Below are 26,806 nucleotides of genomic sequence, written 5' to 3' on the forward strand. Positions count from 1 at the left end.
GTTGAAAATACAAAAACATTTTATCAAAACTACCACTAAAGCATCAGAACAAACTTGAGAAATAAATGGAGCCATAATTGGGCTGAAGCCCAAGGACAGAATTTAAAAACAGAAGCTAATATCCCAATCCCTTTTTCCACCTCTACCAGAATCTTTCCTAAATTGCATAGTCCCATAGCGGTCAAAGGTTTCTATATTCGTTTAGCAACAGTGGGAGAATTTTATGTGGCATTCTAATTTAACAGAGCTGTAATGGAGCAAATTTTGATGCAAGCAAAGTATTGCTAAGTTGATATTTCAACTGTTTGGCAATACATTTCCATTTAAAAAAAAGGGTTGAAATAATTTAAATTAAGAAAATTAGTAAATAATTTAAATTAGTGAAATTAAAAAAATTATCAAAGAAAAAATTTCCAGGTCTTTTTTAAAATTCCCTGATTTTTCCAGGTTTTTATTCAAATTTCCCTGATATTTCCAGGTTTTTTCCAGCATAGAAAAATTCCCTGATAATTCCAGGTTTTCAAGGTTTTCCAAGTGGGTGGCCACCCTGTAATAGTATATCCTAATGGTGGGCCTCCTTTAAAATAATACAGCACACTAACCAGGCAATTTTGAGGAAATTCAAGCATATTTAATAAACTAGTTCAATCTTCAAATCTTCTCTTCACTAGTGACACAGTAGTCCAGAGTCGGAACATTCATGCAGAACTATTTCTTTCCCAAATTTTTCTCTGTTTGCAAATAGTTTAAATATAATTTAATTTATTTATTATTTTATTAGATATTTCTTAATACTTAAATTACAGTCCTTATTTAATTTTTCAACAAAATAGAAAAGGTTAAAATAATATTTATAAATAGAGCTTATAATAGTTAAATAGTTATTTTTTTTAATTTTGTATAAACACTTTGCTTTATAAACAAACAATAATCTGGTTTATAATTGTAATAAAAACATTAAAAACGAAAAATTAATTGGCATCCTACACATTAAACAAAAGATAATTTTCAACATAAACATTTTCAAAAATTGTCTGCAGAAAAACTTACTTCATTAACATGCAAAAGCTTAGAATTGTATCGATTATATCTTATCATTTTATTAAAAGTAGGTAAAAGATTTTTTTTACATTTTAATGTAGTTTTCATGAAAATCAATTCATCGAATTTGTTTAAACAATTATGCAGAATTATATAAATACTTTATTACTTTTTTCCTGTCTATAAAAATAAATGACACAAGGATTAACAGATTAATACATTTGAAGGAATCACCTTATCTAACTTTTTTATTATTATAACCACTGCTTTTAATTATTTTAACTTATATCCTTTTATTGAAAGATTTCATTATACCTGTAATTTAAATGTCAAATAATATCTAGTAACTAAAAAAATTAATAAATAAAATATTTTATATTTATATACTACTATTTACAAACGGAAAAAATCTCTATTAGTTAAATGAAAGCAAGAAAAAATAATATAATGTAAATGTCGGGTATAATAAGTAAAAAATGAGACAATAGCTAGTGCATAACGTATGCTTAAATATTAAAATGTGTTTTTTCTTGGAATTGGCTGGATAGTGAGCTTTATTATTTTAAGGGGTTATTACCCTAAAGGTATATACTAATATACGGAGTTTCACCTCCCACTAAATATCTAAAGGCATCCTTTCTTCTTATGAATTTAGCAAAATTTGATATGCATTGTATGCTCAATTATTTAAATATTTTCAGATATGCATTGGGAGTTGAAACTATTTTTATAGCTTTGCAAGAAAAACAATTGTAAAGTTATGTTAAATAAAAAACTAATTTCCCAATGTCTTCAAAGCTTTTTATGTATTCGGCAGAATTCTATATGCATTCTCAAAATTCATTTTAAAAAGATTGAGTGGTTTCTCGGATTTTACACTAAAAAATCTCGCATGCAGACTCTTAAAGTACTATATGTAGCACATTTAAATAAATGAAATAATAAAAATATATAAAATATAAAAATAAAAGAACATTACTAACCTCAGTGCCCTCTTTAGTAATTGAGTCTTTTAAAATAAAGTCCACATCAATGCCATTAAAATAATTCGAAACTCTCAACCAGATTGCACGAACATTAAAAAACTTATAATTCTTTGATTCATTCTCTCCTTCAAGGAATGATAATTTATGATTAATATCATGCGCTGATAAACCATTAATATCTTTTTCTAGAAATAAATTTCCATCAATGTTTAAACTATTAAAGTTCTTGCTCATCAAGAATGTTTGTCCTTTATTTTTTTGTAATGCACTTTCAAATAATTCCTGAAAGTAATATTGTTTCAGTTATTAAAAATCTTCTAAATAAAAATCTTGAAATAAAAATGCTTAAGAAAAATTTCAAGCCTATTACTAACCGAAAATGAGCCACATTGATTTATCTGTCCATTAAACGTTAAGTTTTTAACATAAACAGAAGAAATCTGGAATGCATCAGCATGCAGTGGATCTTCAACTTTTAGAAGCTCAGAAAACATTACATGATCAAGTGTAGCATTCAGATCAACCTTTACTAAATAAAAATGAGCATATAAAATACAAAAATGTTTTAAATATAACAATTTTAGATAATAGTAAGGATAGACAATTTATTTCTCTATGCTACAGCTTATATATAGTATTATTTAAATATTTTAAATCAAATATACTAAGTGCACAAATATATAAAATTTACTTGATGTGTCAAACTAGCAAAAAATGGTTTTAAAATTAATTGTAACAGTAATAATACTGAATATCTGATGTTTTTATAATAATATTAATAGTAAATTTTTTGTACTTTTTATTACTACAACCATAAAAAAAAGTTTGAAAACATTTAAAGTTGAAGACTTATGAGACTAACTTTTAATTTTAAATACAGAAATGAGGCTCTTTTTATAAAAATTGATTGTATGGCACTAAAATTTCAAAATTAAAAGTCTGGAGCTGCAGTGAAAATAAACAAAATAATATATAAAAATAAGTTTAAAAAATTTCACCATCTTCTATTGTTATTATATTAAAATAAAAATTACAAAATGTGTCTATAAGTTTTTCACACAGTACTTGTAATCTAATCTTTAATCAAAAATTTGAGAATTAAAACATGGAGATTTTATAAAAAAATAAAAATAAAATGAAGATTGAAGTTAAAAACAGAATTTTTTTCTGATGAGAAAAATGTATAGTTTACACCAAGCAGACAAAGTTAATTCAATATAAATATAATAGCTTTTTAAGTGAACATTCTTATTATGAAATAAGGCAGAAACAGATTTATAGTAAGGAAAAAAAAGTGTATAAGTATTAAAAACAATAATACACAATATTCAAATATATTTAATTATATATTATTTCTATAAAACATTAGGACATATTAGAACAAAATTTGAGGTCCCAGAGTTATCTTTAAAAGAAGTTAATATTTAGTATTATGCTGCATCACTTCATTCTTTTAACAACAAACTTATGATTTGGGGTCAATTAGTCACATCACTGCTTTCAGCATCCTCAAGAAAAAAAAGGTTTTAAATAAGTTACATGTGTAAGGAATAGACAGCGCTATTACACATGTTTATTACATGTGTAAGGAAGTCAGTTTTTCTTTATCTACATATGATAAGCAACTAACACAATCATGTTTTTAATATTGTCAATTAAATCAGATTTGAAAAACTAAATGTAATGATTATTAAAAAAGGAACATTTTCAAAAATAAAAGCGTATTTCAATAAATAGAAGTAGGCAAGAAAAAAAAATCAAAACTTTTAACAGCAGAAATTTTTGAACGACAAAGCAGCTTTGAAAACATAAGACACAAGTAAACATAAATGTACTTAGATTACTTAAAACAAATGATTTATTTTACTTACAAGAGGGTGTTGAAAAATTTGACTGAAAAGTAATCACTTTTTGGATGATATTTCGAGAATTTTTTAGAAAAGCATTCATACTCAGATCATTGATTGAAACATTATTTATTTTACCATCTAGCCACAAGTTTTCAGCAGAGAAAGATCTGTAAATAATATTAAAAAGAATTCTTAACATGATGTATATATGCTTTATTTTTATGGAGGGTTTTAATATACATTTATATTTTCTATACATGCAATAAATTTCAGAAAGTGTTATCACAATAGAATCGGATAAATCAAAAAATAAAATCTGCCGCATAATTGGATAATTATTACTAACTTTAACTATTTGTTACCTCCTTCTTACTTCTAATAATAATACTCCCAGTTTTTATAATACTTTTTATAATAAATTATGAACATAATACTAGTAGACAAAAAACACCAATAAAATCTTAAATGCAGAAAAAATTTAATTATATGCAACATTATTAATACAAAATCATCATCCCCACATACTATCCAGTTGTGTTATAAAATTAAATTGTGTTAAAATTATTCCCACAAATTAAAACACCTAAAAATCTAATTCTTAGGTTTAAATTATTTCCATCATTTCAAGAAATTTTTTTAATTAATAATTTGTGCATTAATAATAACCTTCAAATCTTGAAGAAAAAACCTCACTACTCCTCTATCCTCAAAACGCAAATTTATCATAATATAAATGACATATTTGCGGGGGGGGAATTCCCTAAAGACAAACCTTCAGTTGAAAACCAATGTTCAGTTGAAAACCAATTCAAACAATGTCTGCTGGAATAACTTTAATACATTCTAACAATTTGCAAATTAACATTTTATAAATATTTTTCTATTTCTGCAAAATCATTCAATCAAAATGTTTGATAAAAATAACAAAATATTTTCTACTATCAGTATCGTCATTAATTCTGTAATTTCATCGTTATAAAAACTTTGAATATATTTTGAAATACATGTTATATAAAAGAGTTCTAAAATATTAAAACAAATACTTCAAAATATATAAAAGAATAAATAAAAGAGATTAACCCTCAAAGTGATCAGCCTCAGGAGAAAACTGTACTGAAATTTCCGTGCAATGCAGTACCTCCTCTATGAAAAACAAGGGGAAAATTGTTTTGTTTTTTAACAGGAAAGCCTGAAGCTTAAATATTCAATCAAAACTAATGTTAGAGGGTTAAATAAACTTCATTGTTAATTGATCAATGAAAAAAAAAACTCAGTAATGAGATTAGCACTTACAACACTTTCTTTTGTAGAACTTTTTTTTAAAGAATAAATATATCATTTGACTATATCTTTAATAATACTAATAATTATTAAAATCAAATAAGCTTACCCAATAAACTCCTTGCGAGAAATTATTAAGCTTGAAACATCACGTAGAACAACTGAATTCAAATCAATTAAATTTGATACATTAAGTACTTTAAGATTTAATGAACTTGAAAACATACAAGTAGCTAAAATCTTTTGATTGGAATCCAAAGTAACAACAGAATCATACAATCTGTTGAGATCTTTTCTATTCAAGAAGCCGGTAACAACCAATTTCATTGCTAGAAAAAATTGAAGCAATTACTGTACAATACAAATAAATTAAAATAGAACATTTCTAAAAGAATAAAATTGTTCAAGTAACAATTTTAAAAAGAGTGATTATTTTTGTTCTGGAATATTATAGAATGTAAAACAACATAGAATCATAAATAAGAATAGAAGCATACATAAATAAATAAGAATAGTTAGAAGCATATTTTGGTGCCATAAATAAAAGGAAGCTAAACTGCCTCTGGAAAATTTTAAAGGAAATCAACTTATTCGCAATCTCAGTTCTGAAGAATCAATCAGAGTTAAGATAGTGAATATTATTTTCTTTTTGCTCGTGGCATCAAAATAATTGTATCTTAACTAATTTTATTACACACATTTTTAATTTTGCATTGTTTTAATTTTAGAATCTATGTTATTTAGAAATGTTTACCTTTTATATTCATGAATTTTGCACTGAGAATGTGTTTTTGTGGCATCAAAGTAGATAAAAAATAATTATCAATGTTCTTATCTTTAAATGTAGAAAATTTAAGATTTTTTGAGAGTAAACTCTTCAGCTGGACTCTATCAAAAGCTGTTCTGCCTAAAAATAAGTTTTCAAAAAAATTAATAAAGCAGAGCAAATAGTAAATATCCTAAGAAATTTTATTAATAATAAACAGAAAATATTTAGAAAAAAAAAGCACTGAAACCTTATTTATAACAATTTCCTCTCTAGTAATTGAATGAAATATTTTCTACACTCAAGCACATAATCATTCTTATAATCATATTTGTATAAATTATTTACTTGAACAAACAAATCAAATATTACACATCAAAGTCAACAAAATTATTTTTTTAAAAAATGGTTTCAAATTTCATAAATTTATTTAATCAGATTATCCAGAATGTTGCTGTAGCTCCTATTGTAATTCTTTCTTAAATTACAATGAGAGATAGGGAGTCTATTTTAACATCAATAATACAATGGAAGAATCACTGATTGTAAAATGAGGACAGAACATAGTAAAGTAACAAGATAATTCTGAAGACGAACTTTCTTGGGTTAACAACTTTGTTTTTTTAACATATGTAACAACATTCAATTCGACATTGCAGCATATATTGAACAATGAAAGGCCATGTTAAGAAAGTAAAGGAAATAGTATTTGATTGAGTGCACACATTAATACCAATGATCATGCATCATATTATGCATAAGGGGACAATCAATTTAACATTTGCATTCATTTATTTTCCATTCAATTTTCAAATAGTTTCACATTCAGTCCTTCTGTTACTTATACTTATAAATAAAAAAATCAATATCCAGCAAGGTTAAACAAAAGTAGACTAGTACAGAATGTAAACAAAATCCACAATTTTGAATCAAAACTCAAGGGTCAAAAGAAGGGCTATCCCAACATTAGCTTCATTTTTATGTAAATTTTATTTTTTTAAAAATTCTTGTTTACAATAGAACTTTATGCCAAAAGCAAGAAACATGAGATAGAATTTATCATCCAAAATACAAAGGATGACAAACACGTTATTTCCACCACAAGTTATTTTTAACACACACTCTCATGCAGAGGGCTCTGCCATTATAGAATACTGAACAATTTTAAACAAAACCAATGTTATTGTAATTAGCACTCCTTAGCATCACTAATTTTTAGTAATTCTTACTTTTTTAACAAATGGTTTCAAATTTAAGCAAAAATAGATTAAAATTTAAATATTTTAAAAGCAAAAAAGACATTCTTGCAAATATGATAAATAAGTTTACTAAAATATTCTACTTACCTTTGCAAATCTGAAGTTTTTTAGTATGCATTAAATCAGACATTAAAACATTATTCAAAACAGGCACATCGATGTTACCTTTTACATGCATATCTTTAAATATGAATGAAAAATTCTTGGTCACGAAAGCATCCTAAATAAATTAAAGGGAAGAAAATAACTATTTTTGCTTTATAATGAAACAGATTAAATTTTTTTTTTAATTTTGAACAAAACATTTTTACATATCATCTGTTTATTAAGACAGTTTTTTAATTTTTACATTTTAGTTAATATCCATAAATCATAAATAAATGGTTGAATACAAAAATAAAGGTAAAACAAAAATAAAGGTAACTAGTCATAATAAAACATTATACATAAGAAAAAGCATTAAAATCAATATATGCCGTATTGTAACAATAAAAGTGTGAAAAAAGTTTCATTTGTCTTTATAGAAAATCAAATTTATAATTTCCTTGTAGTTAATAAAACATTTTATTAGAAAAAATTTATTGTTAAACATAGTAAAAACAGTTAGGAAGCATGAATCATGAAACTAATCTGTAATATGAAAGAAAAATATACAAAGACTATCGCAAGTAATCTTAAAAAATAGAATCTCCTTGATATATATCCAATTTTTAATCAAACAATGACCTTGCCCTTCAAAACTAACAAATTCCAAAACATATTTTTGACGAGTAGCAGATGTGAAAACTTTAAGGAATGGATAATGTAGAGTTTAATGATACAAGAACCAGATTTGGTTGCATTCTACCAAGTACAGCAGAGAAAATTTAAGTCTTATACGGGGGGAACTTTGATTAATTTTATTTTCTTGACACAAAAGGAATATAAATAAATTATTTTCACTCCTGCTAAGGAGGTCATGGAAGTTAAGGCTCTGCAATTTTTTGAATCAACAGTATGATGAGGGCAATATGGTATTTAATGTATTGCTGTTGCCTTTAATCAGTCTAACAACTAACAAAAAGCTTACTTGCTATTTAAAAAAAAGCATTTTGGCTAACTATTTTTTACCACACAAACAGATAGATTTTCACAATACAAAATAATTTCTACTAGCTACCCTTCAATGAGAATGTTATTTAAATATAAAAATTTCATATTATTTCTAAATCTTTGTGCACATTTTAAAATAAATAAATAAATACATAAATCTGAATTGTATTGAATATCAAATTTGAAAGAATACTTACATCAATGTTGATAAGCTTTTCTCTTGAGGTTGATGCCATAGAGCTCAAATGAACATCATTTAAAAATATTTTCTCTGAATTAATATGAGAATCTGAAATTGTTAAAACAATGTCTTGCAGAGAAATTCCATTCACTGTTTGCACTTGTAGGTTTTGTGTTAATAATCTTCTGTAACGTCCTTCAGAAACATTCTATAAAGTACCAGGAATTACAAAAGTCAATTATTGCCAAAATTGCTAAACATTTGAGAACATACCCATTGAACATTTTAATATCTGTGATAAGCTAATTTTGTCAATTTAAGGTCAAAATAAATAAATTAAACACTACTCAAAACATTGTTTTTTGACCTTCTTTTTATACACATTCATATAAAGAAAGAGATTTCAGAATAATAATCAACACATACTAAATTAAAAATAAATAGCACAATAACAATTTTAAAAATGCAAATAAAAAAAATTTTATTTAAAAAATTTTTTTACAGAGAGGTCAACTCAGTTTCAATAAAGATATCTAAGTTAGAATCCATTTTAGAGCACAATTTTAAGCTTATGTAAAATTAGAATGGATTGGATTGATACAATGACAGTTTTAAACAGATAGTTGTACAATCTGTCAATCCTTTAATTCAGCTAAGTTTTTTTTTCCTGTCATTAGCAGTATTTTATTATTTTATTTACAAAACATTTTTGCAAACTTTTAAAATGGAGTAATAGAAGTATTTTTGTTTGAAAGCTAATAACAAAAAAGGTATCTGAACAGCCATAATACAAAATTACAAGTTTTTATGTTTGTGATTTAGCAAAATCTAAACACTAAATAAATGTTTACAATAAATATAAATAAAATATACACTAAATAAATATAACACTAATGAAATGAAACTTATATCAACAATAAGATTGAGAATTATAAGAATTTGAAACATAGCCAGTCCTAATTTCACCAGAAATTAAGGATTCCAAAAAATTTCAAATTCAAAACATGCTGTAAGTTCCTTGTTCAATTTGTATACTTTAGGCAAAATACACCACAAATCTTTTGACTAAAGAAAAAATTGCCTAAAAATTTGTTCACTATGTTTAAAAAATTATTATAAATGGAAAAAAATTATACTATTTTATGAATTACATTATAAAAACTACTAAATGCATTTATATACTAATGATAGAGCTTAAAAATTCGGTTTCATTAAAATTATAGAGTTCCAATGGTAAAAATATTTTTAAAAAATCATTAAATGGTTATCACTAACAGGAAAGTGATAATCATGATATTATTTCGTTGAATTATAACCAAAAAGTTTGTTTAATTACCTCTTTTAAAAAATGAAATGACTAAAAAAATATCTGAAATTTTGGAAAATTATGGGGGTGGTACTTGCTCCTATATTTCTACCTAAAGCCAAACCAATGGCTATTAATTAAAATATACAATTTATCATTTAAAAATAATTAATGACTCTATTTTAAATTTATTCTTGCTGTTACCTATTGTTAAACAAGAGAAGTTAATTAAAACTAGGTGAACTCTATATACATATAGTCTAAAAAAATAGGTTAACATCTGAAAACTCTAAGATTATGTTATTTACATGCAAATTGGAAAAATAATTTCAATATTAATTATAAAAAATAGGAATGCACAATTTATTTACAGTTTAACATAACTTTAGTTAGTAATAGTAACATTTCAAGACCTATTTGTTAAGTTTTGAAATAACAATTATCCTACATAATGTGCAATAAATATACATTTTTAATTTGTGAACAAAAAAATTTATAAATTGATTTAGTCATTTGGACAAATGTTTAAACAATGACACAATGTCAAACAAGCACCACTAGTCTAATGAAATGCTAATGAAATTAAAAATGATACCACTAAGAATATCTACTCAGTTAGATTTGGCAAGATAAATATTTTTGCATGACCTTAAACGCAATTTTTAATTCTTACAATTATAATATACTTCGTTATGAAACATGAGGTTTGGAATCAATTAATCTGTTGAAATTCGAAAGTTTATAAACTATTTTATGTTTTAAAAATGTTTAATGTAATTTCTTATTCAGCTTAATATTCAACAAATGAAAATGGAAATTTCTTTAAGAATGCTTTACAATATAAACTAATATTAATGAATAAAAAAAATGTTAACTGCATGATAATTTGCAACTAAGATGAATTTAACACAAACAAATGGACAAAATAAAAAGGAAGAAATATCATTATGGGGCTTTGCGATTGTAAAATCTACATTTACCTAAAGAAGGTTTTGAAAGTATATTTAATCAATCACACGCTTCCAAAAGTGTACGATAAATTGAAGCTTAAATATGATAAAAAGTTTTATCTAAATGTATGCTGTATTGCTATGAAACAAACTATGTAAAGGAAAGAGGTTTAAAACACAAAATTTTGTTAGGACAATAAACGTGAGAAGAGATTAAAAAGTTGCCAATTGAACTTATAGTTAAAAGAAGAACATTTAAACATTAAACATTAGAACAACAAATAAACAAGCAACATTAACTAATAGTCAGTTTTATGGAAGTAGTTTACATTACAAAGCCGTATTTTCACAGTATTTTACGAAATAAAATTAAAAAAACTGAAAGAAATATTGAAACTCAAAAAAGGAATTCATAATATTCAGAATATTAAAAATCATAGATACCTGAAATTTTTTCTTGAGCCAAACATTATTTTTAAGAGTAAGAAGGATATTCTCGATTCTGGAATCAGTTATGTTAATGCTATTTTCAACAATCAAATTTTTGAAAATGAAGTCTTTAGTAAACACAGTGAAATTTTTCTGAGGAAGGTACTGTATTTCCTTTGATAACTTCAATGCATTGATAGTACCATTATTCTCAACTATTATATCAAGAACAATAACTGGCTGTAAAAAATGTACTTTCCTTTTAACAACAGACATTCCGAACATTAAAACGGCATCCTGGCTAAAATCAATACCATTTATGGAGTTGGTAGCAATGCTATTAGGAGAAAACTTTGTAAAAAAGAAAGTACCAGGTAGAGTTTGAGAAGTTTTCAGTGTAAAGAGATGATTAAAATCAAAATTATTTATATATCCAAGAATCGACATATCCTTAATTTTCACAGGTTCATAAAATATCTTCTTCCCTGAAATGAAAAAAAATTAATTACTAGAAACTAAATGAAACAAATTATTCAACAAAAAATCATAAATTAAAAAACTTACAAATGAACACTTAATGGTTATTATAAAATATTCAGAGAAAAAATACTTAACACCTTCATATGGGAAACTTCATTTGAGGCTTGAAAATAAAACAGCATCACTTAAAAGAAATATTTTTTTCACTATTTTAATTTAATTTAAAAAGCATGAAGACATTGATTATGGCATTTTCTACTCCATCTTATAATAGTAATGATAACTAGTATTATTGGAAGTGTTCAGTAACATATTTTCTTCACATGAATCCATTTTAAATACTTTCCATGAAAAAATTATGTTATATTTACAAAACAGGCAAATAGTTTAAGACACTCATATGGCTATAATAAACTATTGATAGCTATAAAAAGTTCCATCTTCTATGCATAAAATGTTCAGTCTTGAAAGCATTCAGACATAAAAGCTGAAAAGTAATGGAATATTTTAATTCTCATAAAAGAGAATGTTCTTATGTCATGTAACTCAAATATTTTAAACATATTTTATTTGAATTGGATTATATTAAATGTGAGGTTTAACAGCCCAATTTGCTGCCATACTCAAATAATATTCAAATTGTAAGGTAATGAAATCAAATAGTATTTTAAATTAAAACTGGAATTAAAAAAAAGGGAAAAAAATAGGAAACAAAGTTAAAAAAATTTAAAAATCACTGGTATACTGTATCTTTGAATCTACATTCATAGCTGCCAATGCTTCTGTATTGCCAGAAGATTTTATATTTAAAGTGGTAGCAAAACTCGTGTTATTTCATTAAACTTTTTGAATTATAATAATAATCATAAATGAGTTTTACCACCACTACACATAAATAATTACAACAAATACTTAAAATCATAATAGTCTTTACAACAGCTAATTTTAACCTGGTCAAAATATAAATATATTTAAGAGTAAGATAGTTTTTAGGCAATTGTTTTACTACCACTTGGAAAATCCATTCTTGGAAAGAGTAAAAGTTGACAGGTATGCACTATTACTTGAAGACAATAAATTTTCGAAGGAGCATTTTTAATAGCAAGAAAGAATACAAAATAAATTTTTTGATAATTATAGTCTTGAAACTTCATTAAGTACAAGGTAATGAAATCAAATAGTATTTTTAACTATAACTGGAATTAAGAATAAAAAGAAAGGAAAAAATAGGAAATAAAATAAAATATTTGAAAAATCACTGGTATACTGAGTTTTTAAATCTATATTAACCTGAAGACAGTAAATTTTGGAAGGGGCATTTTTAATTGCAGGAAGAAACAATACAAAATAAATTTTTCGATAATTATAGTCTTGAAACTTGATTCGTTAAATAATTTGTCACTTTTGATTTAAATACATTTCCTTTTTAGGCACTATAGTCTGACGAAGAAAAGGAGGTAAAACTCGGACATCCTGATAATAACAGAACTCACAAAGAAGGCCAATTCCTTAAAACCAGGGAAGTGATTGATATCCCATAATTCATATTAATAACAATGAAATGAGGTTTTTAAAAGTTATTTAATTATCTCAGAATAAATTTTCACATAAAATAAAAATATATATTTTAAAAAGAAATTCTGTATTAAAAAGAAAAAGATAGATCAAAAATAATTACCTTTTATAGTTTCAATTTTATTCTTTTTGACAGAAGCCAAAAACAACTTAGATAAATCCTTCCCATTTATGCGTTTGACAATTAAATTATCCAAAATGGTAATGTCACCATCAATAATCATTTCTTTATATATCATATTGCCTATTCGAATGACATTCTTTGCATAATCTGTAATATTTAACTGAAATGAAATATAAACATTTAAAAAGGCATAATTAAGATGTTTATAAAAACATTGTTACTGGTGAACACATTATTTGTTTAATGTTTAATAAGAAAGTATAAAAAAAAATGCTTAATATGGAAATTTAATATAGTTAAGCTTTAGTTCTTACACTAAGGATTCATAGTGCAAAATGAAGATGAATAAAACACAAATTAAGGTTCAGAAATGCTTATTTTTTGTCCATTTCGGTAACTTCATGTGTGCTTTATTCATACGTCACACAACATTTCCTTATGTGGTAAAATTAAGATGTTTATGAGCACATCATTATCTCTGATGTTTCATAAGATAGTATAAAAATAATTCTATAAGAAAACCATCTACTCAGGTTTCAAGGTTTAGAATTAAAATGTTTATACAAACATTGTCATTAATGAACACAGAATTTATTTGATGTTTGATAAGAAAGTATAATAACATTTTATAAAGACATTAGCTTATAATATTCTGATTTCATTAAATTAAATACAAATGCTTATAAGAACTTCGTTAGATGAGAATATCAATTGTTTGATGCTTAATAAGAAAATATGCAAAAGTTTAATAACATTAGGTTGTACTAAGCAGGTTTTATAGTATAAAATAGGGATGTTTACAAGAACATTGTTAGTTGTAAATGTTATTTGTTTGAGTTATAAGAAAGTCTAAAAATGTTTAAGAACATTAGCTTACATTATGCATGAAATTTTTTGCTGATATAACATCACACAGCAAATAATTAAATGTCTTTTGTTCCATCACAACTTGGTTACCAGTTGAAAGAAAAAAGGTTTTTGGGTCTATGGTGTTTATAGCTCTGAGATTTATATTTTGCACAGTCAAATGTGACAATTTGAAGCTGCCATTTACATGCAAGTGGCTGTCATTTAACATCATATAATCTGAAACCAAATGAATGTAAATAAATGAAACATGAATGAAATACATAAAATGTGTTATCAATATAATTAATAAAAAATTAGTTTCATTTCAATGTAAATTTTTTAAGAAAAAATCACCTTACAAATGAAAAATATTTATTTATAAGACCTTAAAACAAAAATCGAACTTCATTTAAAAGTTTGAAAAAAAAAATCACTTAACTAGTAACCTTTAGAACATTGTATCAATATATCTGCAAAAAAATATTAAAAAAATTTTTTAAACTTTTAATGGCAAGATTAAAATAAAATTTCAGCAATAAATACAAAGAACTAATATAGAAAGAAGAAAAAACATAGTGAACTAGAGAAGAAGCTGCAGCAATAGTCTACAATTCCTAAAAGCTCTTGGAATCGGTTCACAAGAGAACATAAGTATAAAACTTGGTAAAGAATAAGATGGTCATCATTCATGATTCATCCCAGATAACAGAGACTGCAGATAAGACATGAAAATAAGTGGAAACAGTAAGTGCTTTGGGAGACAGTCACGGCATGTAACTCAGCCACCATTTTACATCTGAGCTATTTTGAGACTATAGATAAATTGTATATCCAAGACTTTTGAACTGTTCTAAGAGGGAAGTTCCATTAAACTCCTAAGGCATAATATTTTCAATTGTTTTATTTTTCTGAGATATACTGGAAGGAGATGCTTGTAGAGTCAAGGCACTCTTTTTGGACAGTGAATTAGCAATCTCATTGCCATAGATTTCACAATGCCCAAAGATCCATTGTAAAACAATATACTTTTTGCTAACAAATAAGATTTGTAACAGTCTCCAACATTCAAGGATAAAGAACTCGAGGTTAACATCAGAGACTGTTTTGCAGCCCGTGAGTCATTAAGTATGACAGCTTTGTATAATTTATTTATTTGGCAGAAAGAGCAATCTTGATAGCCAGCAATTCCCCATCAAATGTAGTTACAAACACACCAGCTGGGTTTGCACATGAAAAAAGGGTACAGTGCACCTGTTTCAATGTTGGGTTTCTTTAGCAACCAGGGACCATCAGTGTAAACTCTCAGTCAATCTGGCTGTAGATAAAAAGGGTTTATGGCCTTGAAAGTGAGAGCTTTTAGGACATCTGAATCTGCGACCTTCTTAAAGACATTCTGGGGAAAGTCAAGACACTCTCTAAAATCTTGAGTCTCAGTAGGGCAAGAAGGCAAAAATTCTGTTTCACACAGCAACTCGAGGTCCCTCTTCAGTTGTAGGATAAGTCTATTATGGTCGCAATTAAATAAAACAAAGAGCTCAACTGATTTCTTGTCAGTGTGGTCTTGTGTAGATAGGACAAACTAAATATATTTTTATATTTCGACTAAAATAACATTCCAGATTTGTTCAAAATCAGGATATTAAACACTATTTCATCACCCTACATAGTTGGAATTCTAATCAAAGGATTGATTTTTTTTTCCTGCTAAAATTAGTCATCACTGCTCTTGATCTAAGAATCATTTCATTCTAATGATGTTTCTAGTATCCCACCTTTTCTCAATGCTTGGAAATCTATTTAAATTATATCTATTGTGCCCTGGGATTTCACTAAGCCCCATCATACCAGTTCATTTTCATTTTTTTCATTACCTTGTTCAAAATTGTTTCTCTGCCCCTATGGGTTAAATCCTTTTGCATGTGTTTATTTCTTTTTTACTGCCATTTGGTGTTTAGACACTGATAAAGGTTTTCAATTAGAGAACTGAAACTATAATAAGTCCATTTCTATACTTTATTTGTTCTTTATTCACGCTTTTTGCTTTAGTTACTGTAGCACAAAGTATACAATATCCTCTTTTTGAATACTCAAGTCTTAAAAAATTTAGATACTAACTTTTGAAAATAATGTGATTTAATACATATAATTGTCAATAACGTTTAACTTTTTAAAAAAGAAAATGTCTTAATTGAATAAATTTAGAAACTCTTCAATAAGTAATATTAATATAAGTGTAATGTGTAAATTACAAAACCATAAAAAAAAATCACAACAAATACTTTGATTAAGATTTGAGGAATACTTAGAAATAAAACAAGCAATAAAAGAAAGATTTTCGCAATTTAAATAGATAATAAATGAGAATTATAAAATATTACTAACCAGAAATCGGAACACTATTCAAAGTATGAGTATTCACTGTTGTAAATAAACCACTGGAAATAAGCACTTCAGACAAAAACACATGGGAACCAGTTATCTTAATAGTAGAATTTAAATCAACAGTATTTACTCCATTCAAGTTAGCATGTGATTCCAAATTTGAAATATTTATTTGCATTCCTCTAACAGTATTAGAAAAATGAATATTACCTAGAAACAAATAAATTTCATCAATGAGAATACTTGATTGCCACACAGAAAAAGAAAAATCCAAACTAAAAAAATATCAAAAAATCATATCAAACACACTATGAATAACATCAAAAGTCTCATCTAGAAAGATTAATTTAAGTTTCCACAAAACTAGAGACTAGATTAAATTGAATGTAGAGTTTAATGGTAGAAGAGACATATGTGATAGAGATGAGTTGGGGTTCAATTTCGGAGCAAACTCTGAGCTTGAAGAATTTTAATCCATCCAAACCCACCCAAACCTGAGATACATGGGATTACTTAGAGCCAGAATCTGCCCGAAATATAAATTAGATAAAGGCCAAATATAACAATAAAAACTAAACAACAAATGAAAATAAAACTATTAGAGCACTTTGAAGTCAAGAAATTAATTTTTAACTAGAAATAAACCTTCTGAGAAGCAAATATTAACAAACTTAAGTGACTAACTCAATTTACTTTTGAATGAAAATTTTCTAATGAACAAACACTAAATTTATCTTTTGACCACATAATATACTTACAATAATTAAATATATATTTTAAAGCATATCAGGAAAAAGAAAATGTTATTTTTTACTTGCAATGATAATTGTTCATAGTATAAAAACAACTGTCTGCTACCAACATTTTAATTTGTATTTCTCACATTGTTTCTTAGCTATCAAAGGGCGTAGACTAGAACAATTATGTACTGTTACAATGAAGAATAAAAAAAAGCTAAAAACTATGAAATAGAAATATTTGTTTTGAGAATTAATGATCATTCAATTAATACAATTAATACTAAATTCAATATTTTAAGAATTATTATTGTTCAACCAATATAATATCACTTATGTTTTAAGGCTGTGTTTTCTGAAGTTAAAATAGGTTATACTTTTTACATGAAATAAATTTTTAAATACTGCAAATTCTGCACAATTTAAAAAATTTTTAAAACCAAATTTTAACCAAATATATGTCTTGATATGTTTCACATTACTTAAATAAAATAAAAATTTGGAAAGGAACAGTTTTTTTTTTTTTTTTTTTTCAGGTTCATTTTACAATTTTATACTCGCAAATTTTTAAAAAAAATTATATGCCATGACAATTTTTGGCTAATAAATATTGGTAAAATAAAGTCAAGCAAATAAGAAGTTAAGTATACAATGTAGGTAAAAAAAGTTTCATGACTAAGAACTTATTTTTAAGAACCTTTTTTTAACTATGAATATTGAAGAAATCAGACTCTTATTCTGTAGCATTGGAAGCAAACTATCATTTTTTTCCAATTTCTTACTATTTCAGTATATTAAATTTATAATTATCAGCAGAAATTTAAATTGTACCATTTTTAAGCATGATACTGTATTTAAATCAGAAGAAATTCGAAAATGTGAGAAAAATTTTATTTTGAAATGTATACCATGTATTGTTTGTGTCTTTCTCTTCATAACTACTTTTTCCAAAAGTGATTTTAATACTGACACTTTATCGGTTAAGTTCTTATAGAAGTCTATAGTCGGTAAAAGTTTAGGAATATCAGATTTATTTGAGAAAGATATTTCCTCTATATCAACTTTTGCTTTTGAAAATATTGATCCTGAAAGTAAAAGAAATATCTAAATTAATAAATTAATTCTCAAATTAAGTTCATAATACATTATAATGAATCAATTATAACTCATAACATAAAAATCAAACATAGATTTAGAAATAGAGCTAAGTTCTAATAAGTTATAATAAAAACAATTCCTTTTTTAGGGATAATAGAAACAAAATAATTCAATCATAAATATAAACACAAAAAGTAGAAAATTTTTAGTCCTTAAAAAGATATAAAAAACAATCAGCATCAATGGCAGAATAAAGAAAAATGCACTAATGACATCAATTTTTTGGAGTGGAATGCATACAAATTTCTTCTATTCAATAATTTTATGAAAATAAAATAAAAAGAGAAACAAGGTCGAATTGAAAATACTTTACTATGCAAAAAGTCAAAATTAAATTAAATATTCCAATGTTTTACTTTTTTTCATTGTTTAAATTTTCATTTGAAAACAAAGTATAAATGAATAGCTCTTTGCACCAATTATAATGTATTTCGCAAATAATTTGATCAGATTAGCAATGGACTCACAATTTATACATAGCTAGACTCAAATAAAATCTTAATTAAAAAAGTCAGAAATGCATTTGAAGTATAGTAGAAATATATGAATAATTTAATATGAAGTACTTAAAAAAATAGATATACTCTGTTGACTTACATGAAGCAGCAATGATAAATGCTAAGAGTAAATAAATTTAAAGCTAACCATTCTACAATAATTTTTGAAAATTACACAGGTTAATTCAAAGACTAAAGAAAAAAATCTTAAATTTTTTACATAGATAATATTTTTAATAAAAAATATATTTTATAAACAAGCAAACTCGCAAATAATGACAAATTTCAGTGACAAATAGCATAAGAAATACACCCAGCATTTTCATCTATTTAAATTTATCATAAATTAATTCCAAACTAAAACAATATAACATTATCTAAATTTCTTGAATACATCCTTTCTACATACTTAATTCAGTGTTTTTTCTAGTCATTTTTGCTTATAAGAAATGATGTATTTAAGATACATACTTTTTTAAATAAATTGTCAAAAAAATGCAGGCATAAACACTTAAAAATTATTCTTTATTATTGAGTCTTGTATTTTATCTATGGAACATACAAAATTCAATTTAAAATTAAACTAAAATAATTCCACAAGGTAACAAATTGTTGTATAAATGCAAAATCTTGCTGTAAAAAAAGAAAATATTAATTTTGACTACAATTATTATGATCATTTTACATTTTTTCTTATAACTTTTATTAATACATAAATAAATTATTAAACATACCTTTAACATTAACAGTAAGCAAACTAATGTAATCTGTTTTCATCCATGCAAAAGTCAAATTATCTTGAACTTCATTAAGCTTTTCATTCATGATCTGGATTCTCAACTCCATATTTGAAATGCATTTCTTTAAAATTGGAGCATTGATTAAGGATGCTACAAAGAATTAAAAATAATCTTTATTTTAATCATGATTTCCACTAATAAATAATTATACTCTGGATTACATTAGTTTCAAGCAAGAAAATAGTTTTAAAAAGCAGGCAAGTGATAAAAATATAAAAATGCACACACATACCAATTTTCAAGCTGTATATGTCAAAATCAATTGGGTAAATTAAAGGTTTCATATAATCTTGAAAAACAGGCAGCAAATAAAATTCTTGTTGTTTTCGACAAAGTTGAATACTTTTGATTGTTTTTGAAGCTGGAAGTTTAATCACGTCTAGTCGTGTCAGAGGAACTGACTTTGTCTGCATATAGAACTCTAAGATATTCTACACAAAGGAAAACAAAACTAAATGATAATATTTTAACGACATAATGTAATAAATTGAATTAAGTTCATGCATAATTAACATGTGTGGCAACAACAGAAAAAGAATTTCAAATAGCATAATAAATAAAGCAAAATAAGATGAAAAAATGTAATTTTCATTCAGCTCACGATTATAATTAATTACTATTTTAGAAATATATTTTATGTAATTTATTTTTATCAAAATTAAATGTTTGCAGAAACAATAAAGCAAAAAATAAATCAAATAAAAAAATTTAATTCACCATGTTAGTGAGTTAATATTGGCTTACATTTTCTTTCAAAGCTTGAGCACTTGACACAAAGCTTGAGCTTAAACATTAAAACTAGTACAGAATGCAGTGCGGTAAAACACTTTGGATCTATGATAGCTTAAGTGACATTATACATTACTTATAGTAGAATTCAATCCCCTCATAGTTGACCAACATGGTGGATGTGTGCAAAAGCGAGAAACCATGAGATTTTAACAGTGGGAAACAAAGACTTATATTAAAAAAAAAATAATTTAAATTGAGAAATTATTTCTGAGCTTAAGATCAAAACTTATTTAAATTGCAAGTTATCCAAATTATATTGATTTTTAGAAATTTGTACAATCAAACAATTTTCCAAATTTACACAATTTGTCCCCATAATACATAAGTTTTGATCGACATATGTCAGCGATTAATATTTTCTGTTACGAACATAGTAAAATCAAAAACATCATTTAAGATTAACTGATATGCATCCAAAACACCAGAAATTTTTTAACATCTTTGAGAACTAATCCCAATATAGAAGAAATATTGTGAGAAATAAAATGTAAATACCTACTAACTTTTTTAGCAACAGTTATGTATAAAGTATTATTAGGGTAAACTAAAACAGCTATATCAACTATATTTCCAGTATCTGAAGAAATATTTCTGTGCTCCACAAACTTCATACCTTAAAAATACAAAATTGTAATCTGAATTAAAAGATAGAAAAAAAGGATTTTATACAGAATCTAATTTATTTCCGAATACTTACCATTCCACCAATACTGAATAAAGTTGTTTTCATAGCCACAAACTACATAATGATCTTCTTCAGTTTTATAATACTTCATAATTATGCAATTTAACTCAAATATTTGAACAGTTATAACATTTCTTGAATTAGTTGCTAAGCAAAGAAAAGAGAAATATTTCAATTATAACCAAAGACTTGAAACAAATGTTTAAATATCATTTTGATAAAAAAAAATTAAAATATGGAGCAACAAATTTATAAGGTATAGTATAAAATACTAGTGCTTTTTATTTCTCAGAAAGAAAACTACAATTAATATAAAATTTAACTTTAACTATTTGTAGTAGGTCCGATAAAAAATTATGATAAAATAAAGTTAATTGCAAGTTCAATAACATTAAAAAGTTTGAAAAAATCTCAATTAAAATGTTCATTGTTTTGTATAATATAAATATTTCTTAGCTTGTGTTGAAAAAATGTCTTTTTTTCCTGAATCACAGCCACTACAAAATCATAAATGAAAAACAAGCCAAAAATCCTTTAATTTGCTGCTAAACAATTAAATGAGAAATATTTAATTTTAGTTATGAGAAATATTACTAAGTTTAAATATTTCTAAAAACTTAAAAATGCCTATAAATTTTTGATAAAAAGTTTTTAAAATGATGGAACGAAATAAGATATGATATAACAATATATCAATAGTTATTATAGTATAAAAATAACACTATATTCAGAGGTAAATATCTCATAGGTTGGTATTGCTGCTTATGGTATTGTTACTTATGGTATTAAAAGAAGTACAGGTATTATTGCTGTAGGTATTACAAGAAAGCTAAATAAAATGTTCAATGTTTTTAAGAAAATGTTTTTAATTTTGTGTTCAAAAAATTCCAAATAACCACAACAGTTAATACATTCATTTGTTACTACTGCGAGTTAGCAACAAATGAATATACAAACAAATAAATACTTACATAAAGTAAATTTTGGAATATCTGTTAAGCTTCTCACAGTGTAGCTAACAGCCACATTCAGATATTTCTCAGTCAGCCACGTAGATAAACTTTTAGGCTTCCCTTGTAACGGCGATGACCTAACATAATCAAACTGAGTTCCATTCCATTTAAATAATCTAGAATAAAAAATATTTCTTTATTTTGTTAATTTAAAATGAGATAAGGAATGATTTTAAAATATAACAATTAATATTGAAATAAATTGTAATATGATTAATAACTGATTTCCAGTGGATCCCATTCCCAGTGGATCCCGTCCCATGTGAACCTATTTGGTAACAAGAAGGCAGACTGTCTAGTAAAGGATGGTTGCAGCCTGCCAACTTCTGCATCTGATGAACTTACCTACCTAGAACTTTTTCTCAGATGAAAAACTTGAATGGGAGGATTTGGCCGGTGCCTCCCACTCATGATTGGTATAGGGCTAGTAAGCCAGGACGGTCGTTGATTCTTTCATGCGACAGAATAACAAATACTTGCCTTTCACGCCTTGCCAGTGGACATCTAAAATGTCTTACTTGTTCTCAGGGTATAAGATCCTACCCTCTTTGCCCAAAATGCCACCAACATCAGGCTTCAGCTGAACATATTTTAAGCTGCTTAGGACTTCTTCGAGAAGAAATTTACACTTCTCTTCTTGTTTCCGACTTTTTACTCATCAACGAATTTATGGATCTGGTCTGATGCCGTCAGACCTTTGGAGATTAGTAACAACAACGGTTAATAAAGGCATAATTATGATTAATATGACTAACAAAAGCATAATATGATTAATAAAAGCATAATATAAAAGCCTTCTACTAATTTAATCATTAATTGTATGTGAAAGAAGTCATAATAGAATATCCCTAGCATAATGATCATATGCAATAATTGTCATAAACAATATAAGAATACATAAAGCATTCCCGCAACAACCCATGTAACCCATTCATGGCCAGAGAGGTAATGGAGAGAGGAGTAAAAACTTCATAATTTTGTGACTAACTACATAGTTGAGGCTATGTGGCCAGTATTGCCGCAAGCTGCTTTTTCGTAACTGACACAGGCTGGTAACCGTCAAACTGAAACTGGATTGACTTCAAATCGCAATTGATTAATGAACCCCAGTCCTTTAAAATGACAGCTAAATAGCTTTAATCACTGAACCATTGTAGTTCCATAAACAATATAATAGCATTAAATTGTTAAGAAGAAACAAAATACCAATGTGTATTCTTATGTTGCAATACAATAAACATATATCAGGTTAAACATCAATATTTGTGCTTTTACATGTTGCATTATATTTTATTATGTTAGCTTTATACCCCTTTAAGAAGAAAAATAATTAGATCCCACTAATTTTGCTCTTTGACCCCTTTAAGAAGAAAAATAATTAAAAAATAGCTGCAAAAAGTTCAAATGCTTTAAGACTCTATCACCTAAAGTTTTCATACTCGGTTTGACTTTGAATAGAACATAATAAGCCAGAATATTCAGAAACATTGGAAATTATAATCTTAGTTTTTATAAATGCAACAGTTTTTGTTATTATAACATATTCAAGTTAGAAAACTTATGTGCGATAAATTAAATAACATACTAAAAAAATTATTCACATTTTATAATCGATTAATAAATATTAACACTGTGAAAGATTAATTCATAAATCTGAATGTTCTTTATTATTATATATACATAACACAAATCTCAAAACACTTGGTATTAGTTCCTAAAAGCTAACGCTTGAGAAACAGATACCAATAACAAAAAAGAGTATTAGTAAAACTATTTCAAAATTATATGGTTTATTTCTAGTGGGATCTAGTTGCTTTAAATGTAAAAGTGTCAAAAAAATAAAAACTATGTAATTGGGTATACAAAGAAACAAAAAGCTTCAATTTTTCTAACTAAACAGCTGATTCTAAAAAAATTAATAAATAAATAAAAAGTTAGCACTCTTTGAAACCAGAAATAACTTTCTGAAAAGTGAGCTGTAATGTAGGTTATTGCACACCAAATTAGAACAAAGCTTATTACATATCCAACTATAACCCCACTTTTAAACTAAACTTAATACACATTCAGGTAATAAGGCAAAAATATATGCTATTTTAAACCTAAATTCTTTAATTACACTTACTGTAACACAGGAGTTGAAACATCAGATGCAATAATGAGAAACAAAGAATTTTCAAACTGAGTTATGTCTATTAATGAAATTTGATGAATTAAAATTTTTTGTCTTGCTTCTAAGTTGGAAAAATCATACTGGTATAATTGAACATAACTTTTCTGGTCACTTTGATGAAAACCAATGAGCCATAAACTATTCCCATAGTTAAAACCCTAAAAAACAAAAATTACTTTCAATATAAAGTTTGTGCTTTAAAAGAAAAGTGTATATGCATGAAAAATATTAAACATCATTCAAAGATATATATTTTTCAATGATTCGTTCTTTCATTTTTAAACATTCTTACTAACTTATCCTCTGAGTCCACTTAAAAACTTAAAGACTCAAATTTCTCTTTTCACCAACTCCTGTCCCAGGCAATAGACCAACTAGATTCGTGAATCTTCTGTAAATTCTGAACCTTTTTTCCTGCAACAAACTTATAACCATACAAATAAGGCCAGAAAATTTTAAAAATATATTTTAGAATTTGCTTTCCTTTTTTTATCTATTTTTGTATTTCAGCCACATAAAAACATTACTTCTTTATCTGACAGTAACTATGCAGAACACTATATTTATACTCTTAAACATAATATAATAATGCATCATTCAAAGAAAATACTTAGAGTTGAATCACTTAACATAACAAATTAAAATATATATACATATATTGCATGTAATCTGAGTAATAAGTTTCAACAGATCATAATATAAATACAAAACTATAGGACACTAAGTCACACTTTTTCCAAGAACAGCATTATTAGAACAAATATTTTTAGTATTGTTTTCAGATAGATATTCTATAAGTTTCAGCTAAATAATGAAGTAATACCTAAAAACAACTTGTTGTTTACTTAGAAATCAAAGTATTCTCACAAAAAATTAACTTCTTTACATATTTAAACTGTGGCTTGTCAGTAGGGGAAGGTGGTGTACCTTGGACTTAGGTGTGCTTCATTATTAGTGATGTGGTAACATAGCATGTGTTGTTTGAGTACTTGCCCCCAGGACTTTCAGTGTATCCAACTTAGTTTTTGAAGAACTGTTGTATTAAAATTATATTAATTAAAGATCAGTTTCACCGATCAAGAGTCAGTTTTCATCATGCTTTCCTGGGTAATACTTTATAATCTATAAAGTCTGTTATGCTGTGAGTAAATAACATAAAATTTACTATTGTTTGAGTGATAATAGTACTGCTTATAGCGAGTTAGGTTTGAGCTCCATGTTATCAGAATTTTTTGAGTAGATGATCATGTGGTGTACCTTGAACCTACTGAAAGTTGTGTACTATGGATGAGTTCAAAGTTCACGATTACCTTACTAGAAATTAATTTATATATTTATATGGGAAACCACAAAGTAGAAAATAAAACAAAAAGGCAATCTTAAAATAAAGATCAAAAATTAATCAGAAAGTGTAGAAAAGTAAAATAAAGATCCTGTAATTCACGCAGCAAGATTAATTATCTTAATTTTATATTAGAGAGAATTAGCAAAATATTAATGAATGTTAAGATAAAAATATTTGTAAAAACATGAAAAGAGCTGGTGGGTTAACAGGATTTAGTTACCTAGCAAACTCACTTTAAATAATGCCCCTTATATGCTAATACAGCTAGAATTTATAGGTGATAGAGAAATATATAAGAGATATGATGATTCTATTCCATATTTAAGATGCCAAAAAAGGAGTTAAAAGTTAAATATCTCAAAAGGGATCCTAATTCTCAAAAATTCAGAAGGCAGGATCCTGCAACTTATGTGGTTGCTAAGTATGTACTTGATCCCAAAACTGATCCAGAGGCAGCAGATATGTCATTTTTGTTGAATGAGGGATAAAATTGATTTTCAAGTGGGTGCAAGGTTCACCATCTCAAGGACCAAGGTACACTTACCAGTGGTGTACCTTGATCCTATTTCTCCTTTTTGCTATAACATAACATTTTTATAATGTAATTTTAAAATTTGCTCTCTACGTTACTCCTATCGATTACAAACCAAAATAACATAAAATAGAAAAATAAAAGTGAAACACTTGCAAAATAAAATCACCTTAAGATCATATAGTGGTTCCTCTCTTGGAAATTGCAATAATGGAATGAGACTGGAATTGTCATACAGCCAGATGTAACCATCTTTTGTACCAGCAAATAGGTAATCAAAGCCATCGATTTCCAGAAAAAACCACACAGCAACAGCTGGAGATGTTAATAAAGAACCCTTGTTGTGATAAACATCAGAGTCTACAAAAGAAATTTTATTTTAAAGAAAAACAATACATTTGATACAATATAATTTTTTTAGTCAGTAAATAAAAACTATAAATACAAATTACAAAGTATACATGTTACTTATAGGTTAGGTGCAAGTGAAAAATCGCCAAAAAACATAGACATTTATCAATTT

At 26.1% G+C, this 26,806-nt stretch overlaps 1 protein-coding gene across 2 annotated transcripts in view; it reads right to left on the bottom strand.

Moving 5' to 3' along the window:
- Positions 1-1,928: 1,928 nt before the first annotated feature.
- LOC107452930 (uncharacterized) overlaps positions 1,929-26,806 on the bottom strand; it is a 34,140-nt gene continuing 9,262 nt past the window's right edge. For both annotated transcript variants that reach the window (XM_043056104.2, XM_016069561.3), the window contains exons 3-21: positions 26,453-26,643; positions 24,359-24,564; positions 22,192-22,349; positions 21,233-21,367; positions 21,039-21,148; positions 19,976-20,174; positions 19,678-19,833; positions 18,197-18,373; positions 16,552-16,761; positions 14,198-14,406; positions 13,300-13,480; positions 11,157-11,626; positions 8,473-8,664; positions 7,271-7,403; positions 5,913-6,065; positions 5,268-5,487; positions 3,899-4,044; positions 2,402-2,556; positions 1,929-2,309 (exon numbers count right to left, since the gene is read on the bottom strand). In XM_043056104.2, coding sequence (XP_042912038.2) covers positions 1,944-2,309; positions 2,402-2,556; positions 3,899-4,044; positions 5,268-5,487; positions 5,913-6,065; positions 7,271-7,403; positions 8,473-8,664; positions 11,157-11,626; positions 13,300-13,480; positions 14,198-14,406; positions 16,552-16,761; positions 18,197-18,373; positions 19,678-19,833; positions 19,976-20,174; positions 21,039-21,148; positions 21,233-21,367; positions 22,192-22,349; positions 24,359-24,564; positions 26,453-26,643 — 3,767 coding nt within the window. In that variant the 3' untranslated portion in view covers positions 1,929-1,943. The remainder of the gene's footprint in view (positions 2,310-2,401; positions 2,557-3,898; positions 4,045-5,267; positions 5,488-5,912; positions 6,066-7,270; positions 7,404-8,472; positions 8,665-11,156; positions 11,627-13,299; positions 13,481-14,197; positions 14,407-16,551; positions 16,762-18,196; positions 18,374-19,677; positions 19,834-19,975; positions 20,175-21,038; positions 21,149-21,232; positions 21,368-22,191; positions 22,350-24,358; positions 24,565-26,452; positions 26,644-26,806) is intronic.

Source organism: Parasteatoda tepidariorum, chromosome 4, assembly GCF_043381705.1.
Source record: "Parasteatoda tepidariorum isolate YZ-2023 chromosome 4, CAS_Ptep_4.0, whole genome shotgun sequence".
In the NCBI taxonomy this organism is placed as follows: domain Eukaryota; kingdom Metazoa; phylum Arthropoda; class Arachnida; order Araneae; family Theridiidae; genus Parasteatoda; species Parasteatoda tepidariorum.